At 45.7% G+C, this 13,459-nt stretch overlaps 1 protein-coding gene across 1 annotated transcript in view; it reads left to right on the forward strand.

The window, feature by feature from the left end:
- Slc18a2 (solute carrier family 18 member A2) overlaps positions 1-13,459 on the forward strand; it is a 34,406-nt gene that overhangs the window by 5,434 nt on the left and 15,513 nt on the right. Inside the window, exons 4-10 of the mRNA XM_034494887.2 lie at positions 4,773-4,831; positions 5,136-5,219; positions 5,491-5,583; positions 6,397-6,486; positions 6,577-6,620; positions 6,693-6,753; positions 8,593-8,688. Coding sequence (XP_034350778.1) covers positions 4,773-4,831; positions 5,136-5,219; positions 5,491-5,583; positions 6,397-6,486; positions 6,577-6,620; positions 6,693-6,753; positions 8,593-8,688 — 527 coding nt within the window. The remainder of the gene's footprint in view (positions 1-4,772; positions 4,832-5,135; positions 5,220-5,490; positions 5,584-6,396; positions 6,487-6,576; positions 6,621-6,692; positions 6,754-8,592; positions 8,689-13,459) is intronic.

Consider the following 13,459-nt stretch of genomic DNA (forward strand, 5'->3'; position numbering starts at 1 on the left):
CCTGCTATGATACAGTTTTTAGTTTTAGCTATTAAAAAGAAACAACACTAGTGTAAAATTATTACTTTTAATCGGTAAAGGCACATTTTTGAATCTGTAGGTGGAGAACCAAGACAGCCTGAGTCTTTTCCACTTAGACCTTCCCCAGTTCTGGAAAAAAAAAAAAACAAAAACAAAAAAAAAACAGTCTCTTTTCAGCTTCCAATGTGAGCTGGTCCAGGCTTAGACATTCTCAAAGATGTGGGGGTCCTCTCAAGCCTGGCTGGTGGGAGCTCTCCTCTCTAACATCTACCTGTGTTAGCTTAAGATGGACCCACTGTGAGCCCAGATAACCACATTGTACAGTGTCCACTCACACTTCTGCATTCATGACCAAAATGTTGCCAGGACAGTGGCTTTTATGTGATGAGACAAGATATCAGGCTGCTTGTCTGTCACTTGATGTCACAGGTTACTGTCTCATACTAAACTTTAAGAATACCTTAAGGTGACCATTTTGGGCAAGCCTTGGCTACACTTTTTTCTTGTTTTATTTATCCTTGGGCTACTGTATATTCAATGCCACCTTGTGACAGGATGGTAAAGGAAGGATGCTTCATTTTGGAAGATGTATGTACTTTTGCACATCCAGTAACATTGTCCAACATATCACGGGCTCGGTCCATTTCTCTTGTAGAGGCTCATCTGATTTACTTTATAATTCCAGTTGAACTGTTCATTCCATAGTAGTAGCTGTGTATCAGTGGAGACAGCAGGATTCTGAGAGTGAGTTCTGCCGTCGTTTGGGCTTAAGTGATGTCTACACATGTGTGTACATGAATGCTCTATACAGACAAATGATATGAAAACTTCATTACCTTTCTCTCTCACAAATCAGAAAAGGCGTGCTCTTTGTCTTCATCTGCCCCCCCCTCTCCTTTTCTCTCCTTTTACGTGAGAAGGCTAAGCATAAGTGGCCATTCAGCTTCATCCTCCGTCCAAGTGTAGCTGGGTTGTCCCCACATGTTCAGCATCCAGTTTAAATAGTAGTTACATCTTTAGAACCAAGTGCTGTTCCAAGCCAGCAGCCAGCCTGGGAGCAGCAACTCCATGCCTGGGAGGGGCTCCCTTCACTTCCTTCTTAGCCTGTCATTGTCTGGGTGGTCTGCTTTTCATCAAGCTAGTGTTGGAGGCTTAATTTATTTCCATAGTTACCTAGTATATTGGAAATCAGTTTTTTTTTTTTCCTCCCCCAGATCTTAGCTAACCCTGAACGACAAGCAGGAAGCCACAGGGTATGAAAGCTTTCTTTTTTTTTTTTTTTTTTTTTTTTTTCCTTTAGCTTCAGCCACTTGGTCTGAAGTAGGCTTTGTAGAAAGCACTGACCTTTTCAGCTCATCTGCAGACAGGGAAACCAGCTGTTTGGGAAAGGGATCTCCCATCCTAGACATCACTGGTGTGGGTGGGGAGGGGGACAGTGAGCTCACAATGGGCTTCTCACATGCAAACCAGAAGGAACCAGGAATTAGAGCATTCTCCTGTGAGCACAGGGACCCACACACAGGCAGGTCTGGTGTCCACACGGCTCCTTGCACACATCCAGCCCAAACTCCAGCTGACGCAAGAGCTGGGCTTAAGAGTTTCATTTCATTTCCTAAATACTGAATAAACTTCCTGTTAGAGCAGAGTGGATTTGAGATATTCCTGTTTCTTGACATTAATTTCCTGTTGCACCTTTTAGGGGTGTGCAAAGATTATTATAAGGGAGACTGCACTGCTGCCGGCGACAGATCGAGCTCCACGGCATCCGGTTTATATCTTATTCTTGTTTATATCTGTCTTCTCTGTCATTTACAGAGGGGGCTATCCTACCATTTCAGCGAACCAAGAAAAGAAAGAGCCTGTGTTAGTTTTTCTGGTAAAAAGAAATTTAGTGGCATTGCAGAAAACATATCAATTGTCAGAGGGGTGTACCCATTAGTTTCTGTCAATTTGTCACAAACGAAGGTTACCTTGGAAAAGGGAACCTGGGTAGAATTATCTCCATCACAGCTGTCTTGATCCTCTCTGTGGGGTTTTTTCTTGATAAGTGATTAAGGTGGGAGGGACCAGCTCATGGTGGGTCATGCCACCTCTGGCCCTGGGTTGGATACACAAGCAGGCTGAGCAAGCCATGGACAGCAAGTCAGTAAGCAGTGTTCCTCCATGGTTTCCGTCTCTGCTCCTGCCTGGCTTCCCTCCGTGATGGATGGTTATTGAGACCTGTAAGCCAAGTGAACCCTTTCCTTCCCAGGTTGCTTTTCATCATGGTGCCACAGGGCACTAGAAAAGCAAACTAGGGTATTGGGGTTTCTCTGCTCACTAGCTCTGGCAGCCAGAATCGCATCTATTGTTCTAAATGCTTTCTGAGGGAATCAATATATGATTTTTAGTCACATTCAGATTGGATTAATTGTTCCCTGGTGCTGTGTAAAGGATGACTGTGGTATGGCCTGACTCACTAGGGGTTGATAGTGGGCCATTTGGATATAGGCTTGCTGAATCAGATCTAGCCCTGCTAGCAATGCTTTAATTGAGATGGCATTCAGTTGAGACAAGAGAGCAAACTCAGACAGTTATGACTCATGTCAATCAAGTCCCTGTCCATTTCAGAGACAGCATGGGGAAGGAGGAAGGGTCTTGTGTCACCTCCTCTGCTCAGTGCCATGAAGACAGAACAGCTCTTCTGAGGGTGGCTGTGTGTGTGTGTACAGAGAGGGCTGAGAAAGTCTGAGGGTGGAAGCCCCCGGGGTGCTCATTCAGTCATTCAATCTTCTTTAACTTGGTACTAAGCACTAGCAAAGGATGTGGCCACTCCAATAGTAGCTTGGTCAGTATAGAGTGTGGAGCACATGTGTGGTAGGGTGCTCTCTTTTGTTTGCCCAATACAATTCAAGTTAAACACACACATACACTCACATACATACACATACACACACATACACACCACATATAAACACACATATACATGCACAAATTAAACGAAAACAGACAAACACACAAATTACACATACATACATACACACACAAATTATACACACACCACATATAAACACACATATGTGCACAAATTACACATACACACACAAATATCACACACACACACACACACACACATCACACAATCTATGACAAAAGAACTGTTGGTAAGATTCCACTCAGAACCATATCTATGAACTCTGGCTACCTAATAATGTGGTCAGATTTACAAGGAAAAGCCCTGGCCTGGAGGGCACAGCTCAAGTTCAGTTAGCTCAATGCCATTTGACAAGTCACTTTTTCATGTCTTAGTTTCCCCATCTGTGAAGTGAGGAGGGTGAAGTTAGCTACTCTTAGGAAGTCATGGGAACTGGCTGTGTGGCTGCTCGTGGGACTGGGTATAAAACCGTCCAAGGAAGGTGCTGAAGGGACACTTGGGTGCTGGTCTGGACTAGATGAGCCCTTCCTTATAGGCCTGGACTTGGCATGCTTGGTTTCCTTCTTTCTGGGATTCATTTGGTTCCTCTCCAGGTCCCTGGAATTTCAGGCTGGATGGAGAAAAGGCCTGAGAAGCTGTGAGCTTTGCTAGGTTGAGAGAACTAGCCACAGGACCACAGCTTAGGCAGTGTTGGCTTTACCTCCAGAGCAGAGATGTGTGGACACCACTGCCATGCTTCTATGCCAACATGGCAGAGGAAAAAAGAAAATGGAGCAGAATGAAAAGTGCTTGGCCTGGTGACTTGCCACTGCAGTCCCAGTACTGAGGAGGCAGATCCTGGAGGACTCCTGGAGCTTTCTTGTCAGCCAGTCTAGCCTACTTAGTGAGCTCCTGGTAAGCAGGAGATACTTCAAAGTAGGTAGATGGTATTCTGTTGGACAACACTAAAGGTTGACTTTTAACCTACAATGCGGCACGTACACAGACACACACACACACACACACACACACACACACACACACACACACACACACGAGAGAGAGAGAGAGAGAGAGAGAGAGAGAGAGAGAGAGAGAGAGAGCAAATGAAACATTTGAATCATCTCTTTTTTCAGGCTCCCTGATAGACAATTACATTTGCATACCTTTCTATAATCTGGTTCAAAGTGTAGCCTTTGTCTCTCTTTGGAGACCAAAGGAGACTTGCCTGAGAGCCAGGGGTGTGGAAGGGCAGGTCTCTAACCAAACACATGCCTTCCTGATACAACATGGCCTGTTGCCAGAATTCGCAGTGAACACTGGTCCTACAAGGCAACTTGGACTTAGACTCTTGGTGTAAGGGACAAGGCCGTCTAGGCTGGCTTCAGTGTGGTCAACAGGAAAGCGGGTAACATTTTGATTTCTAACACATCTTAGACATGGTGCTAATGTTTTTCTTGCCTGGTGACTCACTTGCTGGCTTTTTATCAAAGCTATCTGACTGCAATTGTCCCTTTGGGGAAGTTCTAGCAAAGACTACACTAATGACAATAACCATAATGGCAGAAGTGGGGTTTTTGTTTTTTAGATATGTTTGGGGTTACTTGCCAATATTGTGTTAACATTTATTCCAGAGAAATTTCCATTCAGAGTGGCAGCAGGCCATAAGTGTATTCATATTCTAAGACAGTCAAACACAGAAAGGTCACGTAGGAAGCACTGAGTATATGAATTCTCAGACAAGTCGACAGAACACTTATCCAGCTGATCCCAAATGGATAACGGCTGGAAAATCAATATAAAGCCTTACAAAAACAGCCGACCGTCACCAGACTCTCTTTGTGTCTGTGTCTTTCAGAATTGGCTATCCAATTCCCATGTTTGCTGGATTCTGCATCATGTTTATCTCAACAGTTAGTAAGTATCTGTTGTTTGCCTCTGTACGTGGGTCTCGGAAGGAGCCCTGTCTTCAGTGAGGTGCGAATCAAACTAGACCTGGGGGAAGAGGGATGTACTGGCAATATACAGAAAGGCGGTGTGTGTGTGTGTGTGTGTGTGTGTGTGTGTGTGTGTGTGTGTGATGGATCAACCCGTAACCTCGAGTATGGATACACTCATGAGTTTGAGGGAGGGTTCCAGGATCACACAGTGTTGGGACATCCCTGTCCTGTGGGCAGGGGCATGGCTTTGATATGAGGGTCTGGGCCTGCTCTCTTGGCAGTGTTTGCCTTCTCCAGAAGCTATGCTTTCCTGCTGATCGCCAGGTCCCTGCAGGGAATTGGCTCCTCTTGCTCATCAGTGGCTGGTAGGCATGAAGACGTCAGTGAGTGGGGACCCCGGCTGGGCACTCATGTGGACTGATACAGGGACTGGAAGTAGACGGGTGGCGGGTATGGGAGGTGGGAGGGAGCTTTTTGCAGATTGTGCTCACCTTCCTGTTGGATTCTGCTTAGCCTCGTATTTCAGTTATTTCATTGGCTCAGGAAGATAGCCTGCCTGGGGTCGGGAGGAGGACACCATGGATGATGTTCTTGGTGCTCCTCAGTGCATGGGCACTAACTGGATCTTCTGTTTAGGGATGGGCATGCTGGCCAGCGTGTACACAGATGATGAAGAGAGGGGTAACGCCATGGGGATTGCTTTGGGCGGCCTGGCCATGGGGGTCTTAGGTATGTACTAGCCACTGTGCAGGTGAGACCTGTTTGGCATTGGGTTACAGTGGTCCTTGCCCATTAGTCCTGGCCACACTGAGCCCATGTCCACATTCCTGTGAACAGACATCCAGCTCTCCTCTTTGTGTGTGTGTGTGTGTGTGTGTGTGTGTGTATGTGTGTGTGTGTGGTTTTTTTTTTTTTTTTTTATCCCCATGAAGCCTTTGAGAAATGGTGAACAGAGTTCCCTAAAGGGAGGATCTGGCCTCCAAACTTCCTAGGCTCCCTGGCCTCTGTCTCCAAACATTTTGGGCTGCAATGTAAAACACAGGATTAGGTAGAATGGTCTGTCAGATCCCTTACTCTAAAAATCCTGAGTTATAATCTGAGACAAACTTCTAGCCTTCTGTATCTGCCATGACACCTGTCCGTCCTGGTTGACATCCCAGGCCAGGGGACAGGCACTTTACCTGAAGGAGACTTGGGCTATTTCCCCATCTTTCACTTTTTTTTTTTTTTTTTTTTTTTTTGTTCTGGAACCATTTGTTCCCATGTCTGCTGGTAGCAAAGAAATGAATCTGTAGCCCCTCCTGTACAGAACACAGCTCTCCGGCTACCCCTTCTGCTTCAGGCCCTTAGTCTTTGAGGATACTTTTCTGTGCTCTTCCCGTTTCTTAGTTGAAAACATTCCTCAGCATGCTATTAAGCTGAATGTAAGCTAGGCACCCCAGATCTTTTAGGGAACAAAGCATAAGAATCAAATACTGGTTCTCCTATGGGGAGAGGCACCCATCTAACATGCCTGTCTTGCGGATCTTTCTCTTCCTGTAGTGGGACCCCCCTTCGGGAGTGTGCTTTATGAGTTTGTGGGGAAGACTGCTCCCTTCCTGGTGCTAGCTGCCTTGGTGCTCTTGGATGGGGGTAAGTGACTATGGCCTTGGCCTCTGTAATGCCATGTGCTCGGGCCATATCTACATTCCAAGAAGGGTCATCTGTGCTTTTCCCTTGTAGCTATTCAGCTCTTTGTGCTCCAGCCATCCCGAGTGCAACCAGAGGTAAGCAGCTGGGAGGTAAGGGCCCAAGGCTGGTCCAGGTAACTCCTTCTAACCCCTGTTTTTGTCTGACAGAGTCAGAAGGGGACACCTCTAACAACCTTGCTGAAGGACCCATACATTCTCATCGCTGCAGGTGGGGGCTCCTGAATTCTTAAAGTTAAGGGTAGTTCTAAGGGGATGGGTAGAAATACATAGTCAGAGACATGGGGTGTCCTGTATGCCCTCTCATTTCTTGCCCTTGTGTTAAAGGCCATCACTACTTGGTCTGAACTTTCTGGAGGGGCTTGCTAACCTCACTTCAGGTGTCTCAGGTGGGTGTTTGCCCTGTAGGAATAGGGACTGAGAACCGAGCCCTGGAAGATATATCTGCTTGCAGATCGAGAAGTCATGACTTTGGACTTGGGGTCTAGAAGAACTAAAAGAAAATTCTGAGTTCTGTGGCTCTGTTCCAAAGGAGGCAGTTCACTTCCCTACTTGGCCTGGGCCTCTTTTCCCAGTGCCTAGATGTAAGGCTGAGAGTAGCAAGTAGCTCTCGTGCCAGGCAGGGAAAGGGCCTGGCTGCTGGTCACCAGGACAAGCCTGCAGTATAGCTCAACCCTGGAAAGGATTTGTCTAAGCAGGGCTCCCAGACTACAGGAAAGCTGTAAAAGTATTGGAGACAACTGGGTCTCATCTTCTGTACGTTTATATTCAGCCCTTTTCGTTGTTCCAAGTTGGGGGCCGCTGATGTAGCTCAATAGATAGAGCTTGCCTACCACACACAAAACCTGGGTTTGTTCCCCAACTGTATAAACTGGGATTGGTGATGCACACCTGTAATCCCAGTATGAGGTCATCCGTGGCTATGTAGGAAAAACCAGCCTAGGCTACATAACACTGTATCTAAAATAAAATAAAATAAAATAAAATAAAACTCAAAGCTCTGGGCTGTTCTTATTGAGTCTTTCGGCTGAGGGATTTAACCAGAGCAGCCCACAGGCTAAGGGCTAGGAAGCTAGTACTTCCCAGTCTCTTCATGCACTAGGCTCTACAGCTACAAGGAACAATCCAGAGCCAAGGTGAGGTAGAAAATAGCAGTGTGTGAGGGTGGGGTCCTAGAGTTGTGACTCCCTGAACTTTGAGCACATATGGGCCAGGCAGTGTAGCCTAGGCCCTTCCTGCTTCTTGGAACCTCGGTGATACGAAGACAATCAAAGAGACACCCAACACTATTAGACCAGCCAATTCCTGTGTTAATGGCGGTGGTGGAGGGAGTTAGGAGTGAGACAAATGGGAAGAGAGTCCAATCGTTCATATGTTCTGCAGTTAAATGTCACCAGGAATGAAGCACGCATGCTGTCATCATCGTGATTGCACAGCTCTCTTTGAATTTGTTCTAGCAAATTGCAGGCTCTACAGAGCCCAGCTCAGGAAGCTCCTAGAATGGTATAGGGCTGTTCTGTGTGTCCTTTTCCTAGAGGGCTCTATATTTACAAAGAGCTTGGTTGGCAGATCGGCTATGAAGACATATGTTCTATATGTGCACGCCTAGAAAAGCACCTGCCCTCAGTATGTTTGTATGCAGTGCACCGTGACACCTTAGGAATCATGAAAAAAAATATCCATCCACTGCACAGTAAAACCCACTTATAAGAGCTTCAGGGTATCCTGTGTTACATGTGGTCTGCTAGTTTCCTGGCTTCTGGCTGCCTCATGCAGCCTTCTTCCGTAGGGAATTGAAATGCCTTTTCTTCATTTGTAAGGGTTTAAGCCAAAAGAGCTTGACGGCTCCCCCCAGTTACAGACTGGATGACTTGGGACTGGTCTTGTATAAAACTAAAGTGACACTCCGTGCCATCCTCTTGGCCTTCTGTTTAGCTTTTGTCTTATGGGAGTGGGTCTCTGAGCTGGGGCACATGGGGCCTGCATTTCAAGTGACCACAGACACTCAGTATGAAGGCACAAGCACAATAACACTTCTCCTCCTACACAGGCTCCATCTGCTTTGCAAACATGGGGATAGCCATGCTGGAGCCCGCCCTGCCCATCTGGATGATGGAGACCATGTGTTCCCGAAAGTGGCAGTTGGGTAAGAACTAGGGTGGGTCCCATCTGAGTGTCTGCTTCGCAAAACCACCACAGCAAGGTGATGAAGTGACCACTTCTGTTTGCCTCTTTGTGGAGTCCATGCCTGAAGTGGACTTGGAGTCAATTTCAGCTCCAGGTTTCCTTCCTTCCTTCCTTCCTTCCTTCCTTCCTTCCTTCCTTCCTTCCTTCCTTCCTTCTTTCCTTCCCTTTCTTCCCTTTCTTCCCTTCCTTCCTTCCTTCCTTCCTTCCTTCCTTCCTTCTTTCTTTCTTTCTTTCTTTCTTTCTTTCTTTCTTTCTTTCTTTCTTTCTTTCTTTCTTTCTATCATTCCTGATAGACGCTTCAAGTGAAAGGGGAAAGTACAATTAGATATTGAAGAGGGGGAGAAAATACATTAAGCTTGTTACAAGGCGTTTGTGAGAATAGTTATGTTTCATTGTTATTGTTCATTGTTATTGATTGAAACAATATTCATTGTTATATTCATATGTTTCAATTGTTATTGTTAGCCTCTTAGTGTCTGATTTATAAACTATACATTACCATAGGTACACATATATAGAATTTGGTAATATCTCCAACCTCAAGCATCTTGTAATGTATCTTCTACAGTTACTAGGAGACTTGCACTGACATTCTTCAGTGGGCTGGCATTTATTATTGATATTTCTGTGACTGTGGATATTGCCCCCAAGCTGACCTCTGTGTTGAACCATGATCAATTATCTTTTTTCCTTGAGTTAGTCATTGCCTTGTCTTTCTCTTTTCTCAGTTTTCTGTGTTGCATTTATGAACATATTCCTTCGGTCTCTGGCAGAGGTGAATGACGTTCCCGGTACGCTCATGTCTACCATCTGAACTGAGCTTTCTGTGGATTTACTCAGTGTGGACATTTGTCCTAACTCTCCAGTCTAAACATGGCACAGTCCAGGTCACATGGGGACTTTCCTCATCATCATCTGGGCATCTTCTGTGACCCTTTTTCTTTTCCCTTATTGCCCATGCAGGTATTTGAACACATGTGTGCATGTGAAGGCAAGAGGTAATGCCATGGAGATAAAGCTTCTTACTGAGCTCATCTCATCAGTTAGGCTGGCTCCACCTCCCCAGTGTTAGCATTACAGGTGTAGTCCACCATCCCCAGCTTCATGTGAATCCTGGTGACTGAATTCAGCCCCTCTTGGTGCTTGTGCACCAAGCACCCTATGGCTTGATCCACGAGCCCATCCCGTGATACGTATTTTCAAGCAGTCCCTATTGAAGGGTGCAGTGGTTCATTTTGCCACTGATCTGTATCACAAAATGTGTATGCCTCTCCCTCATGTTTAGACAGATAATCTGTTGAGCACCTTCCCAAGGTCAAGCTACTGTTTTCATACCTGGTAGGTGTTTTTTTTCCCCCAGTAACATAGGTACTAGAATAAAATAGGTAAGAATGGAGCCTCTTTTCATATAATTTTTAGTGTGTGTGAGAGATAGAGAGACAGAGACAGACACAGAGACAGAGACAGATTTCTCACTATGTAACCCAAGCCGGCCTCAAATTCTTGATCCTCGTGCCTCCTGCTGAGTACCAGGATCACGATTGTGTACCACACTTGGCTAGTGTGAAATTCCAGCTGTTATTCCCTATTAATTTTTGTATTGAATTGTTTACCCTTTTTCTTACTGATTAAGTGTTCATTGTATATCTCTTATGAGAAACTTTGCAAATTGTGCCCCCATTTTTCTGTATCCTTTTACTTTATGGATGATGCTTCATCTCTCAGAACATTTTTTTTATTTATTGGATATTATATTTATATATCAGATTTTATCCCCTTTCACCATTCCCCCCACCACCCAGGAACCTCCTATCCCATCCCCCCTCCTCCTGCTTCTATGAGGATGTGCCCCCACCTACCCACCTACTCCCACCTCCCTAATCTCGAATTCTGCCCCCCCCCCACTCAGTGTTCAGCCTTCATAGAACCAAGGATCTCCTCTCCCACCTATGCCCAACAAGGCCATCCTCCCCTACATATACAGATGGAGCCATGGGTCCCTCCCTATGTGCTCCCAGGCTGGTGGTTTAGACCCTGTGGAGCTCTGGTTGGTTGGTATTGTTGCTCTCCTCATGGCGCCACAAACCCTTTCTGCTCCTTCAGTCTTCTCTCTAACTTCTCCATTGGGAAACCCTTGATCAGATCAGTGGTTAGCTGTGATCATCTGCCTCTGAATATGTCAGACTCTAGCAGACCTCTAAGGAGACAGCTATATCAGGTTCTTGTCAGTATGCACTTCCTGATATCCACATCAGCATCTACCTTTGGTGACTGTACATGGGATGGATACCCAGGTGGAATGGTCTCCAGATGGCCCCTCCTGCAGTTTCTGTCCCACACTTTGTCTCCATATTTGCTTCCTTGAATATTTTGTTACTCCTTCTAAGTAGGACCGAGGCATCCACACTTGGTCTTCCTTTTTCACGAGCTTCATGTGGTCTGTGAGTTGAATCTTGGCTATTTAAAATGATGCTTGTCAGATGTCATTGTCTAGCTCAGAAAGGTGGTTTCTTTGCCAAGATCATTTAGAAATTAAATAGCCAGTTTTCCTTTAACGAATTTATGGTTTTTTTCCCCTTAGAATGTTAAGTTTGCATGGAATTAATTTTGCTCTAATTTTTAGATGGAGATGTGATTTTTTTTTTAAAATTTTTTTCTATGTGGCCAGCCATCATCCCAGGGTCACGTCTCCAGAGGTATCTCTCCATTTCTCTCTGAATGGCCATGTGCTCTTAGCCCCATTTCTGAATTCTCTCTTCTCTTTCACAGATCTGCCATTGTCCCTGTGTCACAACCCCCCTCTCGAATCACTGTAGCTTTAGAGTGTTCTGGAAAGCTAGTCCTTGTACATATACAGTTTGTTTAACAATGTATTATCTGTCTTAGAGATTTATTTTCATAGTTCCCCAAACTCACATGGATAACCTCATATGGAGATGCTTAGTTCTGATTTCATTATACTGACTCTGCGTGTGTGGATGCACATGAGCTTGTGTGCACACATGCATGTGCACGTGCACACAAGAAAGCACACGCACACTCCATAGTGCACTTGAGAAGATTAGAGGACAACTTGCCACCTTCCACCATGTAGGTCTTACGTACGGGATCAAACTTGGGTTACCAGGCTTGGCAGCATGTGCCTTTAGCCACTGAGCCATCTCCCCAGTACTTGGTTCTGACTTCAGTGGGCATTTTCAGTGTCCCCAGCCTTTCTTCAGGTACCTTTACTGCCTGTCAGACATCCATCCCTCAACCCAACCCTTACCCTTGTTTTGCTTGCCTGAGAACACTTATTTCAACAAAGTACCAGCCCCTTCAGGTTCTGTACTGACTGCTTGTGTCTGTCCATCAAGCAGTCTCTAAAAGTCTTCAAACAACCCAAGGTGGGGTAAGAGTAGGGAGGGACTCCTAGCAGGTGGGAGGTTTCTTTTGTGGGAAGACAACCTGGATTCTGCTCGTGAAAATGGTTGCATAGCCTTGTGAATATACTGAAAACCACCCAACTGGGAACATGAGACACAGATAACACATGTTTTTAGTGAAGGAAGGATTCTTGGAGCTAAACTAAGGGTGTTTCTTACATAGAAACTTATGTTCTGACCTTCCTGGTCAGGACAGAAGAGGAAGTTCAGGGGAGCTTTCAGGCTCCTGGAGAAAGCCGCTAGTAGGTATTCTTTTACTCACTCTGAGTGAACAGGCAAAAGATGATGACACTCCTGCCTTGTGTGGAGAATACAGCTGACCCTTTTGGAAGGTTCTGGTTTCTTCTTTTTGGCACCCTGTTCTCAGGACCATTAGTTCTCTTGGGGATTGCATGGTTTGGTTGCACACCATGCATTTCCTTCCTTTCTCAGCCGGGAAGTTTTCTGACGTTGCCTGTGTCTCCACTTATCTGGCTTATGACCCTAATTGAATGTGTCCTGGCCATGTGCTGGGCACTCAGGCTGCTCTGCTCATGTCCTCTCCAGACAGAGCCCGGGGCTTTCTTTTTAAAATGTCTTTAAGGTCAGCCAGGAGCCCCAGGGCCAATGAGATAGAGCTCCTGTCCCCTTGATGTCAGTGGAAGATCATTTCCTGCAGGCTTGTCATTTGCCTAGTGTTTAGCTGACACACACTGTACATTTCTGCCTGAGGCTCTGCCTGCCATTCATGTCAAAGGTAGGTTTGTCTGTCTGGAGGGAATTTAATTTTACCTCTTGCCTTACTTCAGTGTGAGAGGAGAGATCTCTATAGCTCCTGCAACCACCAGGACCTCGAACAAACGTACCATGGATGAATAGTGTACAGGATATTTTATCTGGAGCCAGTGGCCCTTGTCCTGTGCTGCCTGAGAAGTCTGGCCTCTGGTGGCCAAAGATTTGTGCTATTTTCCTGTCATCTTTGGAGAAAGACTGTGTCTTAGTTAGGGTTTCATTGCTGTGAAGGGACACCATGACCAAGGTAATTCATTTAATAAATAAAGGAAACATTTAATAGGGATTGGCTTATAGTTTCAGTGGGTCGGTCCATTATCATCATAGCAGGAAGCATGGCAGCACTCGGCAGGCATGGTGCTGGAGGAGCTGAGAGTGCTATATCTTGATCTGAAGGCAACCAGGAAAGACTACATATTCCGCACTGGGTGGAGCTTAAGCACAGGACCTCAAAGTCCACCCCTACAGTGACATGCTTCCTCCAACAAGGCCAACAACATACCTACTCCAAAGAGGCCACACCTCCAAAAGTGC

The sequence above is a fragment of the Arvicanthis niloticus genome, chromosome 1 (genome assembly GCF_011762505.2).
Source record: "Arvicanthis niloticus isolate mArvNil1 chromosome 1, mArvNil1.pat.X, whole genome shotgun sequence".
Classification (NCBI taxonomy): Eukaryota; Metazoa; Chordata; class Mammalia; order Rodentia; family Muridae; genus Arvicanthis; species Arvicanthis niloticus.